The sequence below is a fragment of the Chiloscyllium punctatum genome, chromosome 37, assembly GCF_047496795.1.
Source record: "Chiloscyllium punctatum isolate Juve2018m chromosome 37, sChiPun1.3, whole genome shotgun sequence".
In the NCBI taxonomy this organism is placed as follows: domain Eukaryota; kingdom Metazoa; phylum Chordata; class Chondrichthyes; order Orectolobiformes; family Hemiscylliidae; genus Chiloscyllium; species Chiloscyllium punctatum.
The window spans coordinates 39,786,369-39,811,080 of NC_092775.1; the positions used below are offsets into that span (position 1 = coordinate 39,786,369).

General features: G+C 38.1%; 1 protein-coding gene across 1 annotated transcript in view; it reads right to left on the reverse strand.

The window, feature by feature from the left end:
- Positions 1 to 24,712, reverse strand: part of prex1 (phosphatidylinositol-3,4,5-trisphosphate-dependent Rac exchange factor 1) — a 230,505-nt gene that overhangs the window by 119,828 nt on the left and 85,965 nt on the right. Inside the window, exons 4-9 of the mRNA XM_072556629.1 lie at positions 17,251 to 17,355; positions 16,615 to 16,716; positions 6,819 to 6,980; positions 4,243 to 4,376; positions 2,718 to 2,833; positions 433 to 582 (exon numbers count right to left, since the gene is read on the reverse strand). Of these exons, the coding sequence (XP_072412730.1) occupies positions 433 to 582; positions 2,718 to 2,833; positions 4,243 to 4,376; positions 6,819 to 6,980; positions 16,615 to 16,716; positions 17,251 to 17,355 (769 nt within the window). The remainder of the gene's footprint in view (positions 1 to 432; positions 583 to 2,717; positions 2,834 to 4,242; positions 4,377 to 6,818; positions 6,981 to 16,614; positions 16,717 to 17,250; positions 17,356 to 24,712) is intronic.

A 24,712-nucleotide genomic window follows, 5' to 3' on the forward strand; every position in this document is an offset into this window, starting at 1 on the left:
ATTGAAAGGTCTGTTTTAATGCTGTCTGACTCCATGAAGAGTCTGAACAGAGTAGGTAGGGAAGAACACTTCCAAACTCATGACAGGATGTAGAATAAATGCGCAGGTTGAATTGAGGCATTCAAAAGGGAATTAAATGCTTACTTAAAAAAGAAGGAAAAATATACAGGCTTACACAAACAAGGCAGCCTAATGGCACAAAGTGAGTTGCTCATTTGGAGAGAGACACGATTGGCCAAATGTCCTCCTTCCACACTATAATGATACAGCAAAATTTTCAAAAAGTACATTGAAAACGTTGGCTGAATACAAAAGAAAATAATGAGTTATGTGTGCCATCTATCAATAACTTACAAATGGCTCATTAAGTGGGGCAAGACTGACGATACTGCCATTATGTTAAAACATTAATGATGATTAGAAATTACTCACTCTCCCTCTGTTCTCGCTCCTTTAGAATTGCATCCAACCATTTCTGTTTTTCTTCAGCAGTTTTGGCCATTAAGACAAACCACTTATTTTTAGCTGTGTTGTGGATCTTCCAACCATTTGTCACAGTATAGCCATTGCTATGGTAATCAGCTGCAAACAGAGAGACAGAGCTAGTTAGGGAACACAAGAATATAACCATGAAATGTAATTTTCCTCAACACAAGCAGACACATCAAGCAGGGATTTGGCTGCCTGATGCCAACTTTCTTGTACTCGTGCAATGGGCAGTTAACTTTTTTGCCAGTGATGACAGAAGACACTATAAAGATTCATTTATTCTGAGCAAACGAATATCCAAAGGGGGTAAAATGAATAATGTAATATTGTATATTACACTTATTGCTATGAGCATTAGTTAAGAATCAACAACTGCCAGAGACATGAGGTTTATTTATTAGCAGAGCCTTACCATCAAGTGCCAATATCAAGCCCACATTTGCTCCACAAGAAGAGTTTGCCAGTAGTGGGAACAGTAAATGATACATTTTTATCTCTCTCCAATCACTAACCTACACTCTCAGAACAACAGAAACAATTTCTCCATGGTCAGAAACTAAGAGATGTCAAAATCCCACCCCATGCTGGCAGCTTTCATGTAGATTCTGGGTTAACATGCCCTGTAATCAAAAGCACTCTAAATTAACTTGCAACTTAAACAAGTAATTTTTAAGTAGATATGTTGAATTCTGGAGAGAAAGAAAAAGCTAAGAAACACTACCATAAATTCCACAGGTTACCCAATGCCAAAACAGTTACTAGCTCTTAAGCAAGATAAACCTTGAACCCCCAAAATAAATAAAATGACCCAGTATCTGACCAATTCTGAATGCGTACTTTCACTCACAATGTTCAAATGACAATTTAGGATGAATATTCAAATATCCAGATCACAAAGGGAAAATTAACACTTCACGAAAAACACATACTCGGGCACCTCACGCTGTAAATGTTTTTCATCTAAATCTTAAGCTCCCATGCTCCGAGTTTGTTTTTTGTCTTGCTCACATTTACTGAGCAAAGAAGAAATAAGCATGTGGCAAAAAAAATCTCTCACATTTGTCAGAGAAACAGAAGATTTGCAGTTATTTATATTGATAGAAGACATAATTACAGACTTATTAGAAAAACCTTTCAACAGGTAGCTTCCTCTGGACATCGAGTCATAACAGCACGGAAACAGACCCTTTGGTCCAACTCATCTATGCCGATCAGGTATTTTAAACTAATCTAACCCCAAAAATTAATACCTGTTCAAATTTTTCAAGACACTGGCAACTTGTGAATCATTTAATATCTTACCCAAAATGCAATGAAACCTTTTTCTCCTTTGACTATATCACTTTTAAAAATGCTAAGAAGAATTTGTATCAGTTTAGCAGTTAACTTACCTTCCCAAGCAAGCAATTAAGCCATAAAATTAATTTGCTTCATTTGCTATACAAGTTTCAAGAACTCAAGTTTGAACATGTCAGCAAATTAACTCAAAGTTAAACCATGAAATTTGTCACAGTCGATCATAATTTCAATTGTTTGGTCACCTTTCGACTATAAATAGGAAGAGCAGAGTCTTGATTCAGAAAAACAAACAAATCTTTAATCACTTAATGGTTCAATAAAAATGGATGAGAAAAACATTGTCCTTCCTCCTAAAGTATAGAATGCAATATTAATGGCAAGCTCTACCAGACTGAAGAAATCCCTTGAAACTAATTAATTATTTAAGCGGCACTTGATTTGTCTTCAATATTTGGACTGAACATTTAACTGAAGAAATACCAGCTGGAAAAGCTAACACAGGATGTAAAGATAAGGTCATATTATTCAATTACAAAGTTAAATTCTGCAGCTTGAAACTTGAAAATGGAAAATAATGTGAAAACTGGGCTTCCACACAACTCCCAAATGCCAAACGCTTACCGCCAACCCGCAAATAAACAACCGCTGAAAAGCGATGCTATGTTTAAAGCTGTTGCACCCAATAGTAGTCTCAAGCCCTTGATGGACGTGTATGTGTCAGCATCAACTAACATGAGAATTAAACAGAAATGAAACCTTCTGCAGTGAAATAGTCTGCCATTTAGAGTATTTGATAAAGATCTATATAAAATAATAGCTATTTGGGGGAGATACCAAAGGACAAAAATACATGGAAATGTATTACAGCAAACAATCATTTTCACCTTCAGAAGGGGAACAATAGAAGAAAACATTAGCAGGTAAAATACCTGTTCCATCTTCAACGTTCTCCACTTCCATTACCTCGGTGTTGATTCTTCCACGGAAAATGTATTGGGCACCATTTATAGATTTGGTGCGCTTGGTTGACTTCTTACTAGCAACCCTAAAGAAAGGAAAAACAAGCATTTCTAACAGAATACAGTTTTCCAAGTTTAACCTTTAGACTTATAAATAAACCAAACATCACCTTCACTCAAATGATGACAATAGTATGGATACCTTTTCTAGAGAGTGAAGTAAGTCAAGCTTTGAAAGCAGGATACATATTTAACTTGGTCAGTGAAAAGATGAAGGGATGTGGAGAAAAATGGGCAGATAGAGCTGCCTTGAGAGTTGAGGGGAGCAAAATTCCCACTTTTGTCCTTGTGTTCCAAATTTACTTCAACTTTACAACAAATTGAGCAACTGAAATGACTACTTTTAAACTGCATGCAAGTCCAAAACATTAATATCGTACAAGTTAATAATAACACAATGCCTTGCTTAGATTTGAACTGATGAGTCAACAATCCATCTCTTATTGCCATTTAGTCAATCAAACTCAGCAGGAAATATTTGTACCATATAATTTCTTACAGAACAGCCTTACCAGCAACTACTCTTCTTCTGGAATTTAACAGAAGTCAGAAAATCATCCTAATCACCTACCCTTAAATATTCTGTTCATATATTTTACTAAAGTCTGTTACGAAATTTTTTGTCATACTTGTGTCTTACAGACCATTCTAAAAGTAAAATGTTGGCATTTCCAATTCAAGTTTAGTTTAATTCAACAGTTACAGTGTGATTGTATATACCTGTAGCTAAAGTAACATTTAAAAATTTTCTATATAGCAAGTTTATCTCATTTATACTCCATACTTATACTTCCTGTGCATGTTAAGAAGGTTGTATTCATCAGCTTGCTGCAGGGAAAGTATTAATATTTTACATTAAGATCTACAAAGCAACAAATAAAAGCATTTGAAAGAGTGATGTACACCAAAGTTCATTCAGACACTGAAGGAACAGCTGATCTCGAACAGATTTAGAATAACTGCCAAATCAGCACTACAGAAGTGTAGGGAAATCATTACTTTTCATTTCCAAATCTTTTCAGTAAAAGACTCGAGACCAGTTTCCTTCCTTAGGTATGATTCACTTCAATTTCATCAAGGAGAAAAGCACAAGACTGCCTTTCATAGATAGGTTTACCAATTTTCAACATGTATTTAATGGTCATTGATTCCCACAATTATCCAGATTCATTTCTCCTTGGAATAAGCATTTTCAGATTGGAAGGCCACGTAATATACACATTTGGCTGAGAATAGGATGTGCTCACTCAGTTTGACAAACATTGTTCACCAACTATTATACTTCCAAGAAGATGGTGTACGTTCAAAGTTGTGATGCCCAGAATAAATGGTGAGGTTTGCAAGTTTTTAACTCTAACCAAATTAATTGAGGCTCAAAGTCAGTAACTGCAATTCTTTTTAGGATGCCTTTCAATTGATCCAAGTCATGACGTACCTTGACTTTCTTTTGCAGTATACCAGCAAGTTATCAAACAAAAAGAACACTCGCTCCTGAATATTTCCAGCTGAGATCTTTAACAAAGGTCCTTGCTGAAGCAGCTCAGTGCATATATCTGTCAAATTTGAACCCTGGCAAAGAAATATATTGAACACATTCAGTATTATGCATAGTTGGATGTTATTTCATTTTACAAACTCCAAGTACAAGACAACGTAATATACAACAAAATAGCTGCAAGTTTAATTGTGTAATTATTCGCTATATTTTTCTTTCTTGCATTAATACCCACTCAGAATATCTTTGGCAGTCCATGTGGAAGTACACAGCTGAATGTACTCAAACACACAACAGCTGAATGCAACTTGCCTGTGTATATTTAGAACATAAGGAAGAAAGTGACAAGTTGCAAGATTTGCTGGAAAAGCTTCAATCTTCCCCAAATAAAGCAATCAGTATGATTAACTGTAGAACCAAATTTAGATTACTTTAACTGCTGAAGTAACAAGTATATTCTGTTCTTAAACATTCTGAAATACCTTTGACATAAATGAGGATAAACAGAAAACGGAGACCACCTTGCATACCACATGTAAAAAAGAATGAGGCCCACAGCCTAAACTGCATACAGTCATTAGGTATGAAAGCCATTGGCATTAATCTATGTTGAAAATGTGTTGCTGGAAAAGCGCAGCAGGTCAGCCCTTCTTCAGGGCTCATGCCCGAAATGTCGATTCTCCTGCTCCTTGGATGCTGCCTGACCTGCTGCGCTTTTCCAGCAACACATTTTCAGCTCTGATCTCCAGCATCTGCAGTCCTCACTTTCCCCATTAATCTATGTTGTATACTACAGTAAATAATTGGTCATATTAGTCAGGAAGGTATGAAAACTTCAGCTATCAGTAGCATAACCTCCACAGAAAGTTCCTTCATCAGTGAGATGATAAAATACATTAACATATTTTTGGACCGTCTGTAAAGTTAAATTCATCTAAACCTCTGTTATCTTTATCCTAAATCATACCCAATCCCATTTTCCTATCACCCATGCTCATATAAAGTCATTTGGAAATTAGGAACCAATTTTAAAATTCAAATGCTGTTTATCATATTCCACCACACCTCACCCTTTATGTCCCCAACCTTCCTTAGGCTCACATGCTTCCAAGATCTCTGAACTTCTACAAGTCTGGCATCTTCTGCAATCAAAATTTTCATTGGGCCAACACTGCCACACACACCTTCAATTATTTTGTTTGATACACATCTGTGATGCACTGTACCACATTGAATGTTTTTATAAATGCCTCGACTGACTTCAACATTTCAAAACAATTTAATATTCTTTTAACACAGTTCTTGAAGTTTACCACTTTGACCAAGCTTTTGATCTTCGATCCAATGTCTTTCTAATTTCATCATTATTCACTTGTTAATGATCCTACTAAGTACCTTGGAATATCTTATTAGCTTAAAGGCACAATGTTAACACAAGTTGTTGCACACGCAGCTTAATCTTCGGTTGATGAAAACTAGTGCACCCTGATATTCAGACTTTTTTTCTCTTTTTAGCTGTTGCATTGTTTCTGTTTAAAACGTCCACTTAACGAGCCTTGAATTTTACATTAGAACTGTGGTTAAATCATTCAGATTGGTAAAAGAGGGGACTAGAGAGTTCAATCCACCACCTCAAACTCTATGACAACGCAACATGGTATCTTTAGGGCACAGAGTGTGGTAAATAAAAACCTATGTTTATGGGCAGGGGACGAAAACTAAAAGCATCACAATCTTATATTGACACAAAAAAGTAAAGCATTAAACAAGTATGGTTTGCCTCAAAATGTTCAGCAGAATACTTTATTGTCCAGCATTCAGTCAAGACCACAGAGAAGGCACTTCCTTTAGTCAGAAAAATTACATAATCTTTGCAGCTGCTGCTACTGCAACACGCTAGCTGCAACAGCAATGGTCTTCACTTCTTTAAACAAAAGAGACATTCACAGCAGAATTAGGATTGCATTAGAAATGAATCATGTACAGGAATGACAAGTGTTAGGTCACAGCTTTAACAAAAATCTAAGATTAATAAGACTTATTAGGTCATCATGCAATGCTGTATCCAGGATGGACGGTGTTAAGGACAGGGTCCATAGTAATGCACACCTAGAATTACGTCATTTCTCCCATAAAATGTTTTAATTGGCATGAAAGTTACATAAATGCGTCTAATACAGGTTTTTACATTGTGGATGCAAACATTAAGGGAATATGAAGTCCGGCATTTTTTCAGTGAAACAGCAGGAGTTGAATTTACAGGGTTTCCACTAGAAAGTGTTGTGAAAGAAAGAAACTTGTGTTAACTTAGTTTCAGAATTTTAAACGGATACACTGTGAAGAATCATATCTAATGGCGATAGTCAACTGAACAAGGAAATTGCTTTCTTTTGATGGGTTTAGAAATGGAAATATATTTTTACTATTAAATTAGAAGACTTGAAAATGCTCTGTTAAACATTTCAAATAAAGTAAGTCATAAATGCTTGTCATTTCATCCATCCTTTTACTCATACCTCCCATCCTTCAATTGATGACTGCAGATGTTCCAAAGCTTCCAGTTTCTCCATTTGCCTCTTGGTTTCATTAATGTTAGTGCACACGGCTTTCATTGCTTGCAAGGCTTTTTCCACTGCAGAGTTATCACTGTGCTTTTTGGGGGTCCGTTTTAGCAACTCCTGCAAGAAATAGAGAACTGAAACTCAAACTTCACTGTCACCTCAGAAACCAAAATGCATGAAACGCAGTACCTAAAACCAAATTCAGCTGTCAATACTACGTCTCCAATAAGAGTGATAGTTCCTTTCAAATACATTTTCTTGAAATTAAAAATTACATTTCACAAATTCTATGCACTGATCAAGGTGAATTTCTTTTTCTTTAAAAAAAACTAAATAGAAGTATACATTTCTCTCCACCTAATTCATTGATTCATTTCCTCAGGCTTAGATGAGCAAAAACTGTAATAGAAAATCTCAGTTTAATATGTTAGAAGTTTTATTTCAAGAATACAGTCACTGATGAGATTAGGGAGAGAATAAATCAGAAATAACAGTTTAGTACATTTGCAAATCTGACCTGATCTTGTTCTAGAATGCAACTGGTTAAAGGACAAGACAAATCCAGGTCTGGTCTTCACCTGGTTTACATACTTCCCAATTTGGTTGTTCTTTTCGACATTACTCCATAGCTTGTTATATTCAGTACAGTGACCAGAGCTGCACATAATAATCTTCATGTAGCCTTAGTTTTACCTATTTACCCTTGCATCTGCACCGATTTTTCACTGCAATCTTAATATTGCTTCCCTTTTCCCCAAGGCCCCGACTTCAAATTATTTATGTACGTTGTAATGGCTCCAGCATTAATTCACCTGTGAACTTCTCTGCTAAAAGTAGATTTTGCCACGAGTTAGAAAATATTCAGATATACACAACAATGTCCACACTATATCACATAACAAGTGTTCTAGGTGGGAACACCAAAGTTTCTCTCCACTTTGGTCAGTGAAGCATCTTCAGATTTCACAAAATATTTGCAGGTTAGGTTGCAGGCAGAAAACTTTATCCTGTGCTCTTCAGTAGCCAAAAAAGGTATGAAAACCTATTGCTTCCAGAAAATTAACACAGTTTGTGAATTACTGTTCTGAGAAAGTTAAAAATCACACAACACTAGGTTATAGTCCAACAGGTTTATTTAGAAGCACTAGCTTTCGGAGCGTTGCTCCTTCATCAGGTGGTTGTGGACTATAAGATCATAAGACACAGAATTTATAGCAAAAGTTTACAGTGTGATGTAACTGAAATTATATATTGAAAAAAACCTGGATTGTTTTTAGAATGACCATGCTAGTTTCAGTTCTTTCATATGTAAACCCCAGAACTTTTTTTTTTGAAAAGTTACATTCTCAAGTAAACTTTAACGATAGGCGCCATGTCGTCTCAGATAATGCATTGAAGGTGTGAGGTGCCCTGTGTGAGGCTGTGTATGCCCCAATGTTCAGACTGATTCTATTTCTAAAAAAGGGATTTACAGAACCTTACATGGATTCATGAAGTTTTTGAGCAAAACAAAATATGATTCTGCAAGTACAAATTCACCCTACAAACTTATATCTCCGTGTGTGTGTGTGTGTGTGTGTTGGAGGGTGGGGGTGGTGGGGGAAGTGTATGTCCTCAACCGTGAACTTGGATTCATGCAACACTGCAGGTGACCCCAATGCACTAGACCAGAGGTGGGGAACCTTTTCATGTTGGAAAGCCGCATTATGTTAGTTGTAATCTAATAAGGTCACATCCAAGAAACTTCAATAATGTATTCTTCAAAATTCACATTATTTTGTAAAAATCTAACTACAAACTAAAAAAAATGAAAAAAAATGTGAATTCTAAAGTTAACTAATTTTTTAATGACTTTGTTGTGACTGCTTTTTGCAGGAAAGCATTTGAATATTTGGTTGCAGCGTGGAGGTCTGCAGTTTTAGCTGATCCTCTAGATGGGTATGTGTCATTTGTGACCTTAAAGGCGTCTTGATTTTGGTTAAGTAGGAGAATGTAGATTCGCAGCAATAAGTGGTTGAAAAGCAAGAAAGCATTTTTCGTGCATGTTGCCGAAGGCATGGGTATGCTATTGCATTTTTCCATATTTCAATCAGATCTTTCTTAGCGTCAAATAAAATGTCATCTTCTGAGAACTCAATCAATTCCATCTGTAGTTCTTTAGGAGCCTTATGACTTACCAATTTTTTAATTGTGGCGGTCAGTCTGTGAGGATTATTTCGTTGAATTTTCTTTTACTCTCTGGTATTTTAAATACATTAATTTTAAGATTAAAATAAAAATAATAAAAGGATGAAAAAAAATTAATAAATAAAAAAGATTTGATCTGCACAATTTAGATTCATTCAAAAGGCCGCATACAATGTCCTAGAAGGCCGCAGGTTCCCCACCCCTGCACTAGACACACACACACACACACACACACACACTCTCTCTCTCTCTCTCTCTCTCTCTCTCTCCTACAGACTCATAGGGAGCAGGACCAAGAGGCAGCATCTTGAAAGCTAGTGCTTCCAAATAAACCTGTTGGACTATAACATGGTGTTGTGTGATTTTTAACTTTGTCCATCCCAGTTCAACACCGATACCTCCAAATCATTCTAAAAGATGGAGACTTAACAAACAATCCAGGTCTTTTAAAATATATGATTTCAGTTACATCATGCTTTAAACTTTTGCTATAAATTCGGTGTCTTACGATCTTACACTCCACAACCACCTGATGAAAGAGCAGCGCTCCAAAAGCTAGTGCTTTCAAATAAACCTGTTGGACTGTGTGATTTTTAAGATTGTGCACCCCGGTCCAACACCTGCATCTCCAAATCATGTTCTGGGGAAGGGTCAGATCAGAATTGTTAATTCTGATTTCTTTCCACAGATGCTAGCAGACTTGCTGAGTTTTTCGAGCAATTTCTATTTTTTTGTTTGTGAATGCACTGCACATATCTCTGTGTTCAGCTGGCCTGATATGCATCCCTAATTTGAGAAGACCTGACAAAGTTCTGACTTCAGGCACAGAACTAGGGTGAGGGAGGGAAGAAAACTGAAGAGAAAAATGGGTAGGGAAGCTTGTTTGGTGAAAATTTCAGGGAATTCAAACATTGCAAGCTTTTATACAATCCTAAAACACGTAAATGAACGAGTATAATGTATCACATTCTGCAATTTATAACACTTTTTGCAGCCTAGTTTACAAAGAACATTTTGGACAATACTACCTGGCTGAAGTATGGGTCACAGGTCACATGAAGCCCAGTTCATTCATTATAAACTCATTACAACACCACTTGGGACAGACTGCAACACAGGATCGCATGGGAGCACAGGGCTGGGGGCTGTGAGCTGGGAGCACAGCCAGTTCCAGACAGCAACGGGTGTTCCCATAATGTTTGATGATCAGCAAAATACTTGCACAATTCTGCAACTCTGCTGGGACTGCTCTGGAGATCACAACGGGTATTAATAATGTACGAGTCAAAGAGAAAGTAAATTTAAAGTGCTACTAAAATGATGCTCCCAAATTGAAAACATTACCCAATACATTTTTCATGTCATGACACACATGGACTGCAGTTAGATCTAAGATTATGAGGGCTAAAATGGGAAGATGAACAAAAGCATTGGCACATGGAAGTTTCTCATGGGCCACATCAAAGAAAATGCTGAGAAAGTAATAGAGATGAAAGGAACCACATTTACAATGTTTAGGATGGGATGCCTCAAGGTTTGATTTCAATGGACCAATTAAGAGGAAGGATACTTGCAACAGTTCTGCCCCTCTTCAGAAATGACCACCAGTTGCAAACTATTTTGATGCAGGAACATTTTCTGATCTGTCAAAGTTATGTAAACTATCACTCTGCAAGGCCAGTCAAAGAACCCTGAAGAAGGCTCACTGGACCCAAAACACTGACTCTGCTTTCTGTCTCCAGATACTTCTCGATCTGCTAAGGTTGGGCAGCAATTTCTGTTGAAGTCAAAGAATTGCCAGCAGAGCTTGGGACGAAAGCATTTCAAGATCTGTAGGCTGGCAAATTGGTTCAGTGATTAAAATATATTGGGTAAACAAATGTTGGCTCTGCACTGCCTTGTTTTGGAAAATGCAATTGGAAGATACTGAAACTGAGTGCCACATAATAACTGATGACTAAAATTCATGAAATCTTGTAGAAGTATTATGTGGATTACCAAATTCAACAGCAAAATAATAACTCCAAAAAGTTATTTTATCTGTGTAATACCACTGATAATGACAATCTGAAGAGATAAAATGTAGCAAGTCTATTTCCCTGCAGCACCAACAAATCCTCCCTTATTGCAATTCTCTGACTATATATTACAGAATGCATAAATGCTTGTAAAATAAAATATGTAGTTCAACATATTGGACTTCAATTGCTGATGCATGGGAATATTTAGGTCTAACTGGCTAGCAAACGCAAATACTTAAGATTAACACAAATTATCCGTCTCTTCTGCTTACTTCAAAAATCTTCAGTGCACATTAGACTTCAATTCCCCAAACAAGATTGTTATGTTCAACCAAAACAGAGACAAACCTCAAATATTTGCACTTAAATACGTTGTTCTGCTTCTGTTCAATGAAAAAGTTTAAGCCTGAAAAAGGAACAATGATTTATGTTCTTGTTTTTTCTTGTGTTATGCTGACCCTATTTCAGGTGCACTCGACCCAAAACAGCTTCACAAGTGAAACCTGTATTCCCAACAGAAATGGCTTTTAAACTTGACCCATGAAAAAAGGCAGGTTGAAAAATAAGCACTTCAGGATCCATCAAGGTACTCCATTGTATATTTAGACACAAGCATAGATGCTAGTGGGCAGCACGGTGGCTCAGTGGCTAGCACTGCTGCCCCACAGTACCAGGGACCAGGGTTCAATTCCACCCTCAGGTACCTGTCTGTGTGGAGTTTGCACATTCTCCCTGTGTCTGCATGGGTTTCCTCCAGGTGCTCCAGTTTCCTCCCACAGTCCAAAAGATGAGCGGGTTATGTGGATTGTCCATGCCAAATTACCCATAGTGCCCAGGGATGTGTAGGTTAGTTGGATTATTTGTGGGAAATTTAGGGTTACAGGGATAGGGTAACGGGTTTAGTCTGAATGGGAAGTTCTTCGGAGTGTTGGTGTGGACTTGTTGGTCAAAATGGCCTCTTTCCATACTGTAGGGATTCTATGAAAAGCCTAAAGACAAACATTTCCAAACATAAAGTGCAGGAGCTATTCAGCCAATTGAGTCTGTTCCACTATACAATGAGATGGTGGATGATTGGATAACTCCACTTTCCTGACTTTTCCCTATAATCGATGATTCCCTTACTAACTAAAAATCTATTTCAGTTTTGAATGCACTAATAATCCAGCCTTGACAGTCCCATATGGTAACGAATTCCATAGATTCACTATCCTCAGAGATGAAATTCCTCCTCATCTCGGTCTTAAATGCCCAACCCTTTATTCTGAAATTATGTCCTCTGGTCCTAGGTACTATTAAATAAAAGAAAAGAGTGGACAATCTGATTTTTCACCAGTCTTTCTTCAAAACTATAAAACCTGTTTTCTATGAATCTTCATTGTATGCTTTCTGTGAATCCATTTGCCAGTTGCCACCTAAAACTCTATAAAAAACATTTGGCTCCTTAATATCAGATCTACAGTATATATTGCTCAACATGTCACATGAATCACACTGTGATCAGGAAAGGAACTAAAAACGTTAAGTTGCTTGGAAATCAAATTTGAAACTAAAACTAATCAAGATTTCCAAAATCCAAATCAGTTTGTTATTTGTAAGGAACACTTTGACTGGGCCAGTGTATCACTTGTATTCCTGCCATTTCAAAAAAAAAATGGCTCAAGTACACATAAAAAGGCAACATAAAAGAGGGGAACCTTTTCATCAATTTTCAACACTAATCTGTAATCTGAAGTGCATGCAAGAGACTTGGGTTTGCCTGCTGTGTTCTTTTGCTACAGATTACAACAACAAACTAAATCAGAGGCAAAAGCATTAACAGCATAAACACATTCTCACAATAATGAAGGAAATCCCTCAACTCAACACTAGCAAGAATAGAATACATTACTCAAATCCTCCCAGTCATGCAAACTCACTGAAGAATAAAACTTCAAATTTCTGTAGCATACTGATCTATCCTAAAACTCCAACAAGGCAAGATATCAAATTGTTGAACACTGTCTTGAGTGCATTAACATTCTAAAATAACACTTCATTCTCAATTGTGAAAATTTGTCCATTAACATTTCTAAACATCAGCTCCTGTGCATTATGCATCATCTGGTTTCAACAACAGGGGAATTTTTGGGATATGCTATTGTGCTGAAAAGCTATCATAAATCCCAAGAAAACACTTAGGATCTGATATAATAAAGCAGAAGCACTAAACTCAGATTTTACCTTGAACTCAGAATGTAGTTTTGGACCATTTCTTCCCAAGTATTTGATGCATAATGATTTACATGAACTATTCAGAACAGTTATGAACTTATTATTGTGTTACATGACAAAAATTAGTTAGGGAACAAACCATTTTAAAAAGTTTAAAGTGAATGTCTTTCCACAGGACTGGAGCAGTTTAAAAGCAACATTTTGGCTTTTATCAAAAAACAAACATGAATCAGGAATTATGTGATACGTGAAGGTAAAACAAGATACTTCTCCAATTATGCCTGTCCTCTGACCCTGTTTCACTTGAAAATTATGTTTGGTGTTAACTTTCTACAATGCTCAGGTCGATACACAAATAAAATTTTCAAGATCTTGGCTGTGACACATTTCTTGAAACTAGCATTACATAGTAAGCACCATGGGCAGAATGTTATCAAGACCTATATGACATGGGCTATGGCAAGATTCGTGGAGAATTGGGTAAGAATTCCAACAAGGCCTATCTTGTCTTCAGGAGCAACTGGCTGCATTTACCAAGCATTGAGAGGGGTTTCTCTCAACGCAGCAGTGAGTGGCCAAGTAAGATCATCACTTGTTAAATGCCTTATGAATGACAAAGCTTGTATCATTAATATTTAACTTCCATCTTATCAAATGCATCAAACAAATTTGGGATCAAGAATTCTCCACATCGAAGTCAGAGCAAGTGAACCTGGCGAATGAAACTCACCGCTGGCTGAGAATTGCACCAAACAGCACTTCAGGGTATGAGTCCCGGGGTACTGGCTACATACACCCTCATTCAAACACAGGTATTGGACATTTGCCGACCTCTCAGGATCCTCTCCAATCCACTTGCATGATGTTTCGGATGTACAGATCTGCAGTGCAGCGCACCTCAGCAACTAACATTGGAAAGCTGCAGTAGGGAAACCTTGCACATTCTGGACAGGCACTCAGCATTGGGATTGGACCAGCTGCATCTCAGAGTTTGCTCTCTTGCTCACTTGATCCCTATCTGCAGGCTTTCAGCATCCTACCCTGTCTTGCCATACTGTGCCTGTTAGCGTATTGACACATTTACCAGAGCCAAAAGGCATTGCTGTGTCGACATATTCATTTGTGCAGACACACAGATCCCTACTGACAAGCAACTTGACTATCAGGTTTGGCAAAAAACATTACCTGTACAGCAATGTAACACCTACAGCATGTGTCAGCTGCCTTTATGGCAAATGTGCTGCTTGTTTATTCAACCAAATGGCCATGTCAGAAAGTGGGTGTGAAGCTCATCTGCAGTCCAGAAAATGGTGGGCTATTCCCAGTCAAAGGACCCTACCATCAGTCATGTGTACAGTCTACACAGGTCCAGCAGCATAGCCACAGTCAACCCTCAGGCCAGGCACTGCCAAGGAATACATCTGACTACAGACCAAGATGTGATAAATGGTCAGTCTGTAGGGCTTTCATAAGCAGTCGGAGAGCTGCAAAGACAAAGACAGTGATCGGTAGCTGGCCAGTCACTTAGGGACTATTTGAAGTTGTTCAGATGTCATGGTGAATACAGTCCCTAGGGGCCTGTGCATGGAGGGAAGTGTAAAGCATGTCTGTCCAGGCATCGCGAGTGGGGTGGGATTACTACCAATAAGGGTCTGGGAGCCAAAGCTGGTGGTAGGAGGTGGAGTTTTTGCAGAGGCATGTGGGGACCAACACAGTGGCATGGGGGAAGGGAGAATCTCTACTGAATGCAATGGCAAGTTAAATGATTGATGGGAGTTTCGGACGGGAAGGAGGTCAGAATTCAGCAGGAATTCCCTTTTGGATGAAAGTGTTGGACACTCAGCCACTATGGAACCTTCACCAGGTAGGTGCACATGTTGCATCCCAGACTGCGGTGGAGCAGATGCTAGGGCTATTGAAGATGAAACTCCACTGCTTGGACCAGTCTAGAGGCATTCTGCAGTCTTATCTGGAAAGAGTCTGCTGCATCATCGTGGCATGCTGTGTCTGCACAATTGGATCAGGCAATGATAGATACTGTGGAACTGGGAAAATGGGAGTCGTCTTCCAATAAGTAGGAAGATGATGTTGGGTGAAGGAAGCTTTCCTTGTGCTTGAGGGCTCAGCTGCATCAGGTGCTATAAACTAGACAGTGCATAGACTGGCACCCAGTTCTAGACGATGAGGGGTGGGTGCAGCAGAAAATGATGAACTTTAGAATAGTTGCTTATCAGCATGCCAGTATTAAGTTTGGATTGTGGGGGTGAACTGCAACCTCTACTTGTTTCATTTGTGTTCATTTTTGCCAGCTGTCAACAAAAGATCAGTGTGCACTGCGGGGGGTGGGTGGGGGGTGGTGGGGATAGAGTAATAGTGATTTAGGGCGGGGTTTTTAAAGAAGACATAGCTGAAGACAAACTGTGTGTCTGGTGGTTACACACCAACAAGGGTGAGAGAATGGGATTGTATCTGCAAGAGAGAGCAGCAGCCATGCTGTGAGCAGTGTGGCTTTGTGGTTACTATGCCATTACATTCTTGGTGAGAATCAAAAGTAAACTGCCAATCTTGTTTGGATGTAGAAAGGCCTTTTTAAATATGGCACTGGTGCAAAGGATACCACTCTTTTGGTGATATCTGCTAATTGGCAAGTTGTTATGAGAATGGTGTGTGGCATGGGCAGGCTAGATTCAGGGAGGGGTACAGAGAGAGAGAGTGAGAGAGTGAGAAAGTGAGAGAGAGAGAGATAGATAGAGAGAGAGATAGAGAGAGAGAGATAGAGAGAGAGAGAGAGAGAGAGAGAGAGATATAGAGAGAGAGAGATAGAGAGACAGACAGACAGACAGACACACGTCATTGTGGTTAATGAGAAGAGTAATAAGATACAATAAGAAATCTTGCTAGGTCTCACCGTGAAAAACTCTCCAAAACTATTCAACTCAACTGGCACTTTGCCTAAAAAAATTCAACCCCATCTCTCAACAATGGAATTTAACTACTGTAACTAAAATAATTACTACAAATGGAAAATCTTTTGTAAATGTTCAGTTGCGCCATTGCAATCATGAACTAACAAATCAGCTTTAAGAAAGAAATTGTCTGCACGTTTTCCTACTAACTTAAATTTCTGACCTCCAAAAAATTAAATAATAATTAGAAACATTTCACAACAATAACATTCAAATTATAGATTTGTTTTTTTTTTGTGGAAATTCAGTCAGATTAAATTAAAATTGAACTGTTCAAGATTTGGTACCATATTATATTAACTTCTGTAAGAAACCACACAAAATGTTCACAATTTATTAGCCCTATTTATTCCAATTACTTACTTTAAGTAATAAAGGATATTTGCAGATTCTCTGTATTGGGGTTAACAAATAGCCTTCCAGTGGTATATCTGTGGTCTTCATTCCTCCCAGAACCATGCAGTTCTAAAAACAAAGTTGTACTGTTAGTTCACTAAAACAATTTTACATGCACAGATACTTGGAACAACTGACTCCCCAGGTGACTATGCGAATTTTGAGTCAAATACTATACCCAGAAAAGGGGTTTGGTATTTTGGAACATTCCTGTTTCAAGACTTTACCTAAATTGCAGACTCAAATTAGCCTCATGTCCAAAGTTATAAATATATTCATTCCTCTCATAGCAATACTATGTAAACAAATAAATATTGAATCTTGGGTTTAGTATTCAAAGTGCTACAAAAACTACATAATATTCTCAAATAGTTTATAGACTTGACCAGGGAACTTACAAAATAGGATTAAAATCAACATCGGAAATATTTTCAACTAACCAAACATAATTTTCTGAATGCACAAGGTTTATATCAATATTTATAGTAGTATACAACTGAGGAATGGTAATTGTATTAGACAGTCCAACATGAACCAATTATGCAGATAATATTCAAATAAACACATGACCATGCAATTTTTAGAAGAGGCCATGCAGCTTACCAAAAGCATTGCCCGCACTTCAGGTATTTTGTTCAATTCCATTAAAAGTCTCAAGGCTTTTTCGTGATTGCTACAATATTCTTGATAGACACAAAATCGGTCTTTCTACAAATAAACACAAAGATGACAATAGCATTAAAGAAACTGTTTATGTGCAACAGTTTATAGTTGCTCAATTTTAAATTTATATTTAGTGGAATGCACCATGGGAGAACAATGTATTCTGGTTTATATGATAAAGTATGATTCTCTAGAAAGAAAAGCATGATAAACAGTTGTATTGTAACTTCTCAGACATGGGTGAGAAAAAAAATGAATTTCGTTCACTCAGCCATCACCTTTTCACAGTGATTGCACCTTCACAGGCATGACAGGCCAAATGGCTTCCTTTTGTACTATACAATCCTCACTGAACCATAATAGAAAGTTCCATAAGCATCACATACCTATTCAAGTCCATATATTAGTAATAGTATTAGTATATGAAACTTATGTAGAACCAAGGTTAAATCATTGCTGTACAAAAGATGAAGGTGTGATCCAACATGAAACAGCTCCAGATATTGCACAATATCCTATCCAGTCAGCTCAATGTGTCACTGCTGCAGGCATGATATAGAGGTAAGTATAGTGATTGTAAGGAGGTTAGCCAAGTGGACCTCATGGAATATGATTTTGAATGGTCATGGATTGATCATTAGTTTAGAAAACCCACAGCCTAAAAACTTTTACAGTGACTTTTGAGGAGATCTGATGAGGTCAGAACAAAATACAGTTTTTCTTCTAGAAAGTAATGTAGGACAGTTCAGGGAAAGATAGACTGTACCTTGATGTAAGGCTTAAATTGTAAAACTTCCAGACCAGAGATAGTTGGTTAGAAAACTGCAGATTATTAAAAAGCTGAGAAAGACTAAGCTTGCATTTTTTTTTTAAAAAAAGAGGATTCATGGAAGAGAACTTTGCTGGAGAAAAGCATTTAAATCAAACCAAAAAAAGTGGCATAACAGAATAATTTATCAAGATTTGAAACACTGAAAATAGAACCAAAAATAATACAAGGAAAATATCATGCTCCTATTTTATTAAGACTGACATGCCAAAGCCAATGAAAACATGAGACCCAAATATCTGATCAACCCTCAGAATAGAAGGCATCAGGAATACAAGGTACTAAAATTATAGCAATAGTACAAAGACTTCATGTTTCTTTAGAATGTATTACAAAGAGACAGATGACTATAAACAGAGAAGAAAAATGTTTTTTGATATTGATTTGTAGAATCAGACCACTAGGAGGTTCTTGGTATTGTGTCTCAAAAAGAAATCTGTGCCACGGATTAATGCTGAGACCACAATAATTTGTGACATGGAGTGATTGCTTGGATAAGGAAAGGTACCATAGTCATATTGGAGAAAGTAGGTGGGAAGGCAAGTCGTGAGGTGGTAATAAAATCTCCACATAGGGTTAAGTTCAGCGAATGGGCAAAAATTTGGCAGATGGAATACAAGGTGGGAAAGTATGAGGTTATGCTCTTGGACAGGAAGAGGAGAAGAGCTGAAGGTTATTTAAATGTAAAAAGACACAGAAAGTTGTAGCACAGAGAGATTTGGAAGTTCTTGCTCATGAATCACAAAAAGCTAGCATCTAAGTTAAGCATGTAATAGGAAAGGCAAATGGAAAGTTGGCCTTTATTTCAAAGGAAAAGTATAAACTGGGATGTCTTGCTGAAACTATACAAGGCCCTAGTTAAATCACAGCTGGAATACTGTGAACAGTTTTCACCCCTTAGCTAAGGAAAGAAATACTATCATTTGGAGGCAGTCCAGAGAAAGTTCACTAGGTTGATCACAAGTATGGAGGGATTGTCTTATGAGGAGTGGTCAAGTAGCTTAGAATTGTACTCACTGGGAGTTTAGATGAGAGAAAAGAGACCCTATTGAAACATATAGATTTTCAGGGGACATGACAGTGCAGATGCTGAGAGGTTGATTCTTCTCCTAGGCACTGTTACGTATATTCAAGACTGAAATAGACAGATTTTTAATGAGTAATGCATCAAGGGTTTGGGGGAAAAAGGCAAAAAAGTGGGTTTGAGGATTATAAGATTATCCGCAATCTGATGGAATGATACAGCAGACTTGATGGCCAAATGGTCTACTGCTGCTCTTACCTCCAATGGTATTATAGAAAGGTTTTTGATCCTTTCTTCGATCCTTCAAATCAAGCAGGTAAACCAATGAAGATATTGGGACACCCTGCAGGAAGTCATTCACTGACCCTGGGATGATAAAGTTGATCTTCTAGAGTGGTTAATGAAAGGGGAAAAAAACAATTCCATTCCGCAGAATTTAATTAAAGAGCAAAGTATTAAATTTAGATTTAAATGTTGTTTTATGCTTTGAGAAATGTCCTGTCTGTTCAAAAATACTGACTTCAACAAGCATGGAGCAAAAACCAGTAAAGGTCAAAGAAAGTGAGATGGCACAGAAGAACCATGCCAGTTTGTTTCCTGACTGTGTTGTCACTAGATTTCAAGCATCTGCAATGTCAACCATCCTGCCATCCAGTCACTGAAAAGGTGTTTCATGTCATATGCCAACTTGTTTAGAGCTGGCCTATGATATTCTTGGTGTTTCACAGGCTTTGATAGTAGCATCCTGGCTCTCAAGACAATAACAATTGGCCAAGGTCTACTCCTCAGGGGATCCCGTGTAAAGAACATGAGTTATTTTCTTTTGGCCATGTGGAGGTGGCAGGGAGTGGCGGATGTCATGGGTAGTCAGAGACAAGGACAAGGGGTGTGGCTTTCAGACACCATCATCGAGCCCCATCAATTTCTCTCGTTGCCTGCAAGTTGAAGAAAAAGGAGTGCCCCCCACCATCCCACAACCAAAATCCTCCAGGTTGGCCTGGTCATCAAGTCGTGCAATCAGCCAATTTTCCCACTTGCTCACAAGACTGGTTCTCTGGTCCCGCTGGAGAGTTAAGGCCTTTAAAAGGCCTTAATAGCTGGCATGACAAGAAATTCCCCATTGGCCTGCTTACCCAGTACTAAACTGCGGAGTTAGCAAGAAGGGGACAGGTATTGTCCAAGGCGTAGTTGCCTAATTATTTCCCTCACCACCTCCAGGGAGAGAAAAATTCCACTCTTGGAGTCAAATTTTGTTTTTTTTATTTACAGGAGAAATCTGAAGTGTAACAGGAAGATTAATTGTTTATAAGCACAATACCTCCTTCACTCAAAATTTAATCAACACAACAGTTCTTGACCTCAAAATTAATTGACCTTATTTGGTTAAAAAGTTAGCAGTAATTTAAAGTCAATATGTACAGACTGTCCCCAGGTTGTGACTGGGTTCTGTTCTGAATCACAAGTTCAAATATATTGCAGGACACGTAAAGCAACCATTTGTAAGTAAAGGAAATATTCATCTATTGGATCTTTAAAGCCTCTGTATGGGAGTGCATTCATAAGTGCAAACATTTGTAAATCAGATATTTGTGAATCAGAGACTGCCTGTATTCATGCCTTATTATACAATTATGCTATTTAAGTGAGTTGCCTGAAGGCAATCATGAGAGTTGGCCTCCAGGAAGATGTTTTACCCAATACAGCAATGATTTCTATCTCCCATATTTTAAGAAATTGGGCTTGGTTATTGTGGCATTGAAGAATACAACAGACATTTATTACAATTAACTATTGAGTACAAACACCATATTCAGACTTGCAAGTGTCTCGAATAGTATTAAGCTGTGCAATACAACAAACCAGTATGCTCTGGAGAGGAGTTACAATCCTCTCCAGACCTACAGCTTGCAGTCATGGAAATCAAATCAATGAGAATGCCAACACATATGTTGTTAGTCTCACTGCAGAAAACCCTCAAAAAACCTATTTTATTTAAGTGAAATTTTTTTAGATTAGATTACTTACAGTGTGGAAACAGGCCCTTCGGCCCAACAAGTCCACACCATCCCGCCGAAGCGTAACCCACCCATACCCCTACATCTACATCTACATCTACCCCTTACCTAACACTACGGGCAATTTAGCATGGCCAATTCACCTGACCTGCACATCTTTGGACTGTGGGAGGAAACCGGAGCACCCGGAGGAAACCCACGGGCAAACTCCACACAGTCAGTCGCCTGAGGCGGGAATTGAACCCGGGTCTCTGACGCTGTGAGGCAGCAGTGCTAACCACTGTGCCACTGTGCCGCCCATGCAACTGTAACTGAATGTAACTGAAATGTAACTGAATATTTAAATGAAATACTAACTTAATGACTGCTACTAAGTACACCCTTGATTACCCCTGAGAAGCTGATTTTATATTTGTTGAATATCAATTTTCTCCAAATGATAACAAGACATTTTTGGTTTTCTTCAAATGCTTTCGTCTAAGCTTCCAGCTTAATGCAAATAATTTACTTCACCATCTGAAGATATAAATTAATAATGAAGGGAATTAAGACTTCAGAATTTGCCGTGTGTAAATATCTCAAATGGAACCTGATATCATTGCTGCCTATCTACTGGCAGGCTCAGCCTCAGAACTGAACTGAAAGGGAAAACAATGCCTCAGAGATCAGTAGATCTTTGTGGCTGGCTTTCTAGGAGATCAGAAGTAAACACTGCATTTTGCTGCTGACCTCAAACTCCTGGCCAAGTGCATCTTTGACTGTGAAATTCAATTAAACGAATTAACACAGCTTAGTAAAGGACTGGTTAAATTTACAAACATATGCAGCTTCTTGATAAACATATGCAGCTTCTTGATAACCATTTGTACATATTCAGCAAAACTAATTGCCTTTCCCATGATCCTCCATTAAAGTACAGGCAGCATGTTTGCAATATGCCAACAGCATGAATATCAGTTTTCCTAGGTGAAGGGTTTTCTTGTGTACAAGAATACAATTTTAAAAGCTTTATCCACTCAAAAAGCAGCTAAAGACGCTAAATTCTTGTGTAAGCAAAGTGTTAATCCTGTACTGAGTGCCCCATCTGAAGTCTAGAATAAATGGTCCTATTTACATTATTCCAGAATAATTTCAAGGAAGATTATCTTACTGTCAAAGGAATAAAAGTGCACTCAAAAAATTTTACAAACAAATTCAATGTGGAATGATCTAATATTGCATTATATGTCATATTTGATTTTCAGAAAGACCAAAAAGCTCACATCTCCTGGGTGACCTGACAATTCATTAAATTCCAACAATTCTTTTTCTATAGAAACTAAGAAGTTTTACACACCATGTGAAATACACAGGGCTTTGCGGAGAGCGACTAAACCTCACTGCGATTCATCATTATTTCTTATGTACAATGCTCGGAGACAGATTATGTTATTCCATAATGAAATGAACTTCATCACTCAAAATTAACAGGCAGGCAAATTCTCCTCTCAAAGTCCCCAAAAGCCCATGAATAATTCAGTGGGAAGGGCAACCAATTAGAGAAAAGTTGATCTTATATTTCGAATCTACAACCACTGAAGATTCTCTCGCACTGGTCACTACTAGGCTCAAGTGGAGGTGCAGTTAGCTGGTTAAGAAAGAAAAGGTAAATGAGCACGGCAGCCAGGGTGAGTTGGGGCTTTTTGCTGTGGAGTAGAGTTCTAGGGGCACTGGGGAAGCCACTGCCAGTGAGTTGAGGTTCCCTTTGAAGTTAGAGAGCCACTTGCCAGATCTGCCCAGCCAGTGAGTGGGGATAAGGGTGACAGAGGGAGGCTGCAAGGTGATAGGAGGACAAGGCTGCTAAATGGAGACAACTGTTGTAAAAGGCATCACCAAAAAGAAATCTCAGCTAATCTCAAGAAGCAGCCTAGAAAACTTTAAATTACTGAGGTAATGACTCTGCTTCAAATGGAAGCAGAATGTCTAGGTTAAAGCTATATGTATATTCAGGAGCTAATATACAGGAAAACATAGTGGATGGAAGCAAATGGAAGGGTACTTTGGATGATGGCCTTTTGCATATAGAATAAGTCTATGTCAGTTACTTTGGCAAATAAAAAAAACATTGGTTACCAACTTATGCTTGTTCTGTCAATTCAAATACGGCAGTGTCTACAAAAATAATGTTTTCCTTCTGTAGTGTGGCTTTTAAGTTTAATGTAGAATTGATCATAATTGAGGATCTTGATGAATTCTACTGCTGCTCTGAAAAAATGCATGTACTACATAGGGCAACACAAAAACAGAAGGTATTGTCACTTTAAGACTACGTTACCTAACTTTGCAAAAATGAAATAAAAAACCTGAAAATAAAAAAAGTCGCTCATGACAAAAAGCTACTCTCAAAAAATCTCACAAGGAGCCCCCCCTGCTTCATATGTATTAAACCGCTGATAATTTCAGTATACAAGTGCAGTAAAAACAGCTTGCTGCTTCAGTTTTTCATTACCAACAACATGACAGCAAAAAACAGCACGTTCAAAATATTTTTCTTTGTGAAGTGCATTTAATCCACTTCAAGAGGCTTGTGAAGTTACAAATTACATGCGAGTACAGTCCCAAAGAGATTATTCAAAAATATTTTAATTTTAAGATATCACCCTCAGCGGCGAAGCAGGACTGCATGCAGTCAAAAATATTAACAATCCCAGTATGCAGTCTAGCCATAAAATTATAGGGAACAGGTACACACTTCTTTTAGTTTGTCACTTATGGCCCACTAATTTCAAAAGTATGTTGATATATTCTTGCAATATTTGAGGATCCAGTGAGTAACATTTAGTCCATGACAACAGGTATAATTCTGACATTTCCAGGGCCATCGCTGACAAGGCCAGCATTTTTCACCCATTCCTAACTGTCCTTAAGCTGAATGGCTTGCTCGGCCATTTTAAAGGGTGATTAAATGTCAACCACATTGCTGTAGGTTTGGAGTCACATGTGGTTCAGACCAGTCAATGATGGCAGATTTCCCTCCCTTGAGGACATTAGTGAACCACATGGGTTTTTACAACAGTTGACAACAGAACCCCTGCAGTGATGTTTTAGGACTAAATGGCTGACCTCTAACAACCAGGATTTTGCTGGGACTGCAGAGTTTGAATTATAAGGAAAGGGTGAATAGGTTGGGGCATTCTCTCCCGGGAGCAAGGGTGACAACATAGAGATTTATAAAATCATGAGTGGCATGGGAGGGGTGAAGAGTCCCAGGTCTTTTTCCTAGGGTGACAGAGTCCAAAACTAGATGGCATAGATTTAAGGTGAGAGGGAAAGATTTAAAAATGACCTGAGGGGCAACTTTTTCATGGAGAGGGTGGTACATGTATGGAACGAGCTGCCAGAGGAAGTGGTGGAGGCTATTACAATTGCATCACTTAAGAGGCATCTGGATGGGTATATGAATAGGAAAGGTTTACAGGGACATGGGCCAAGGGCTGGCAAATGGAACTAGGTCAGATTATGATACCTAATCAGCGCGGACGAGCTGGACTGAAG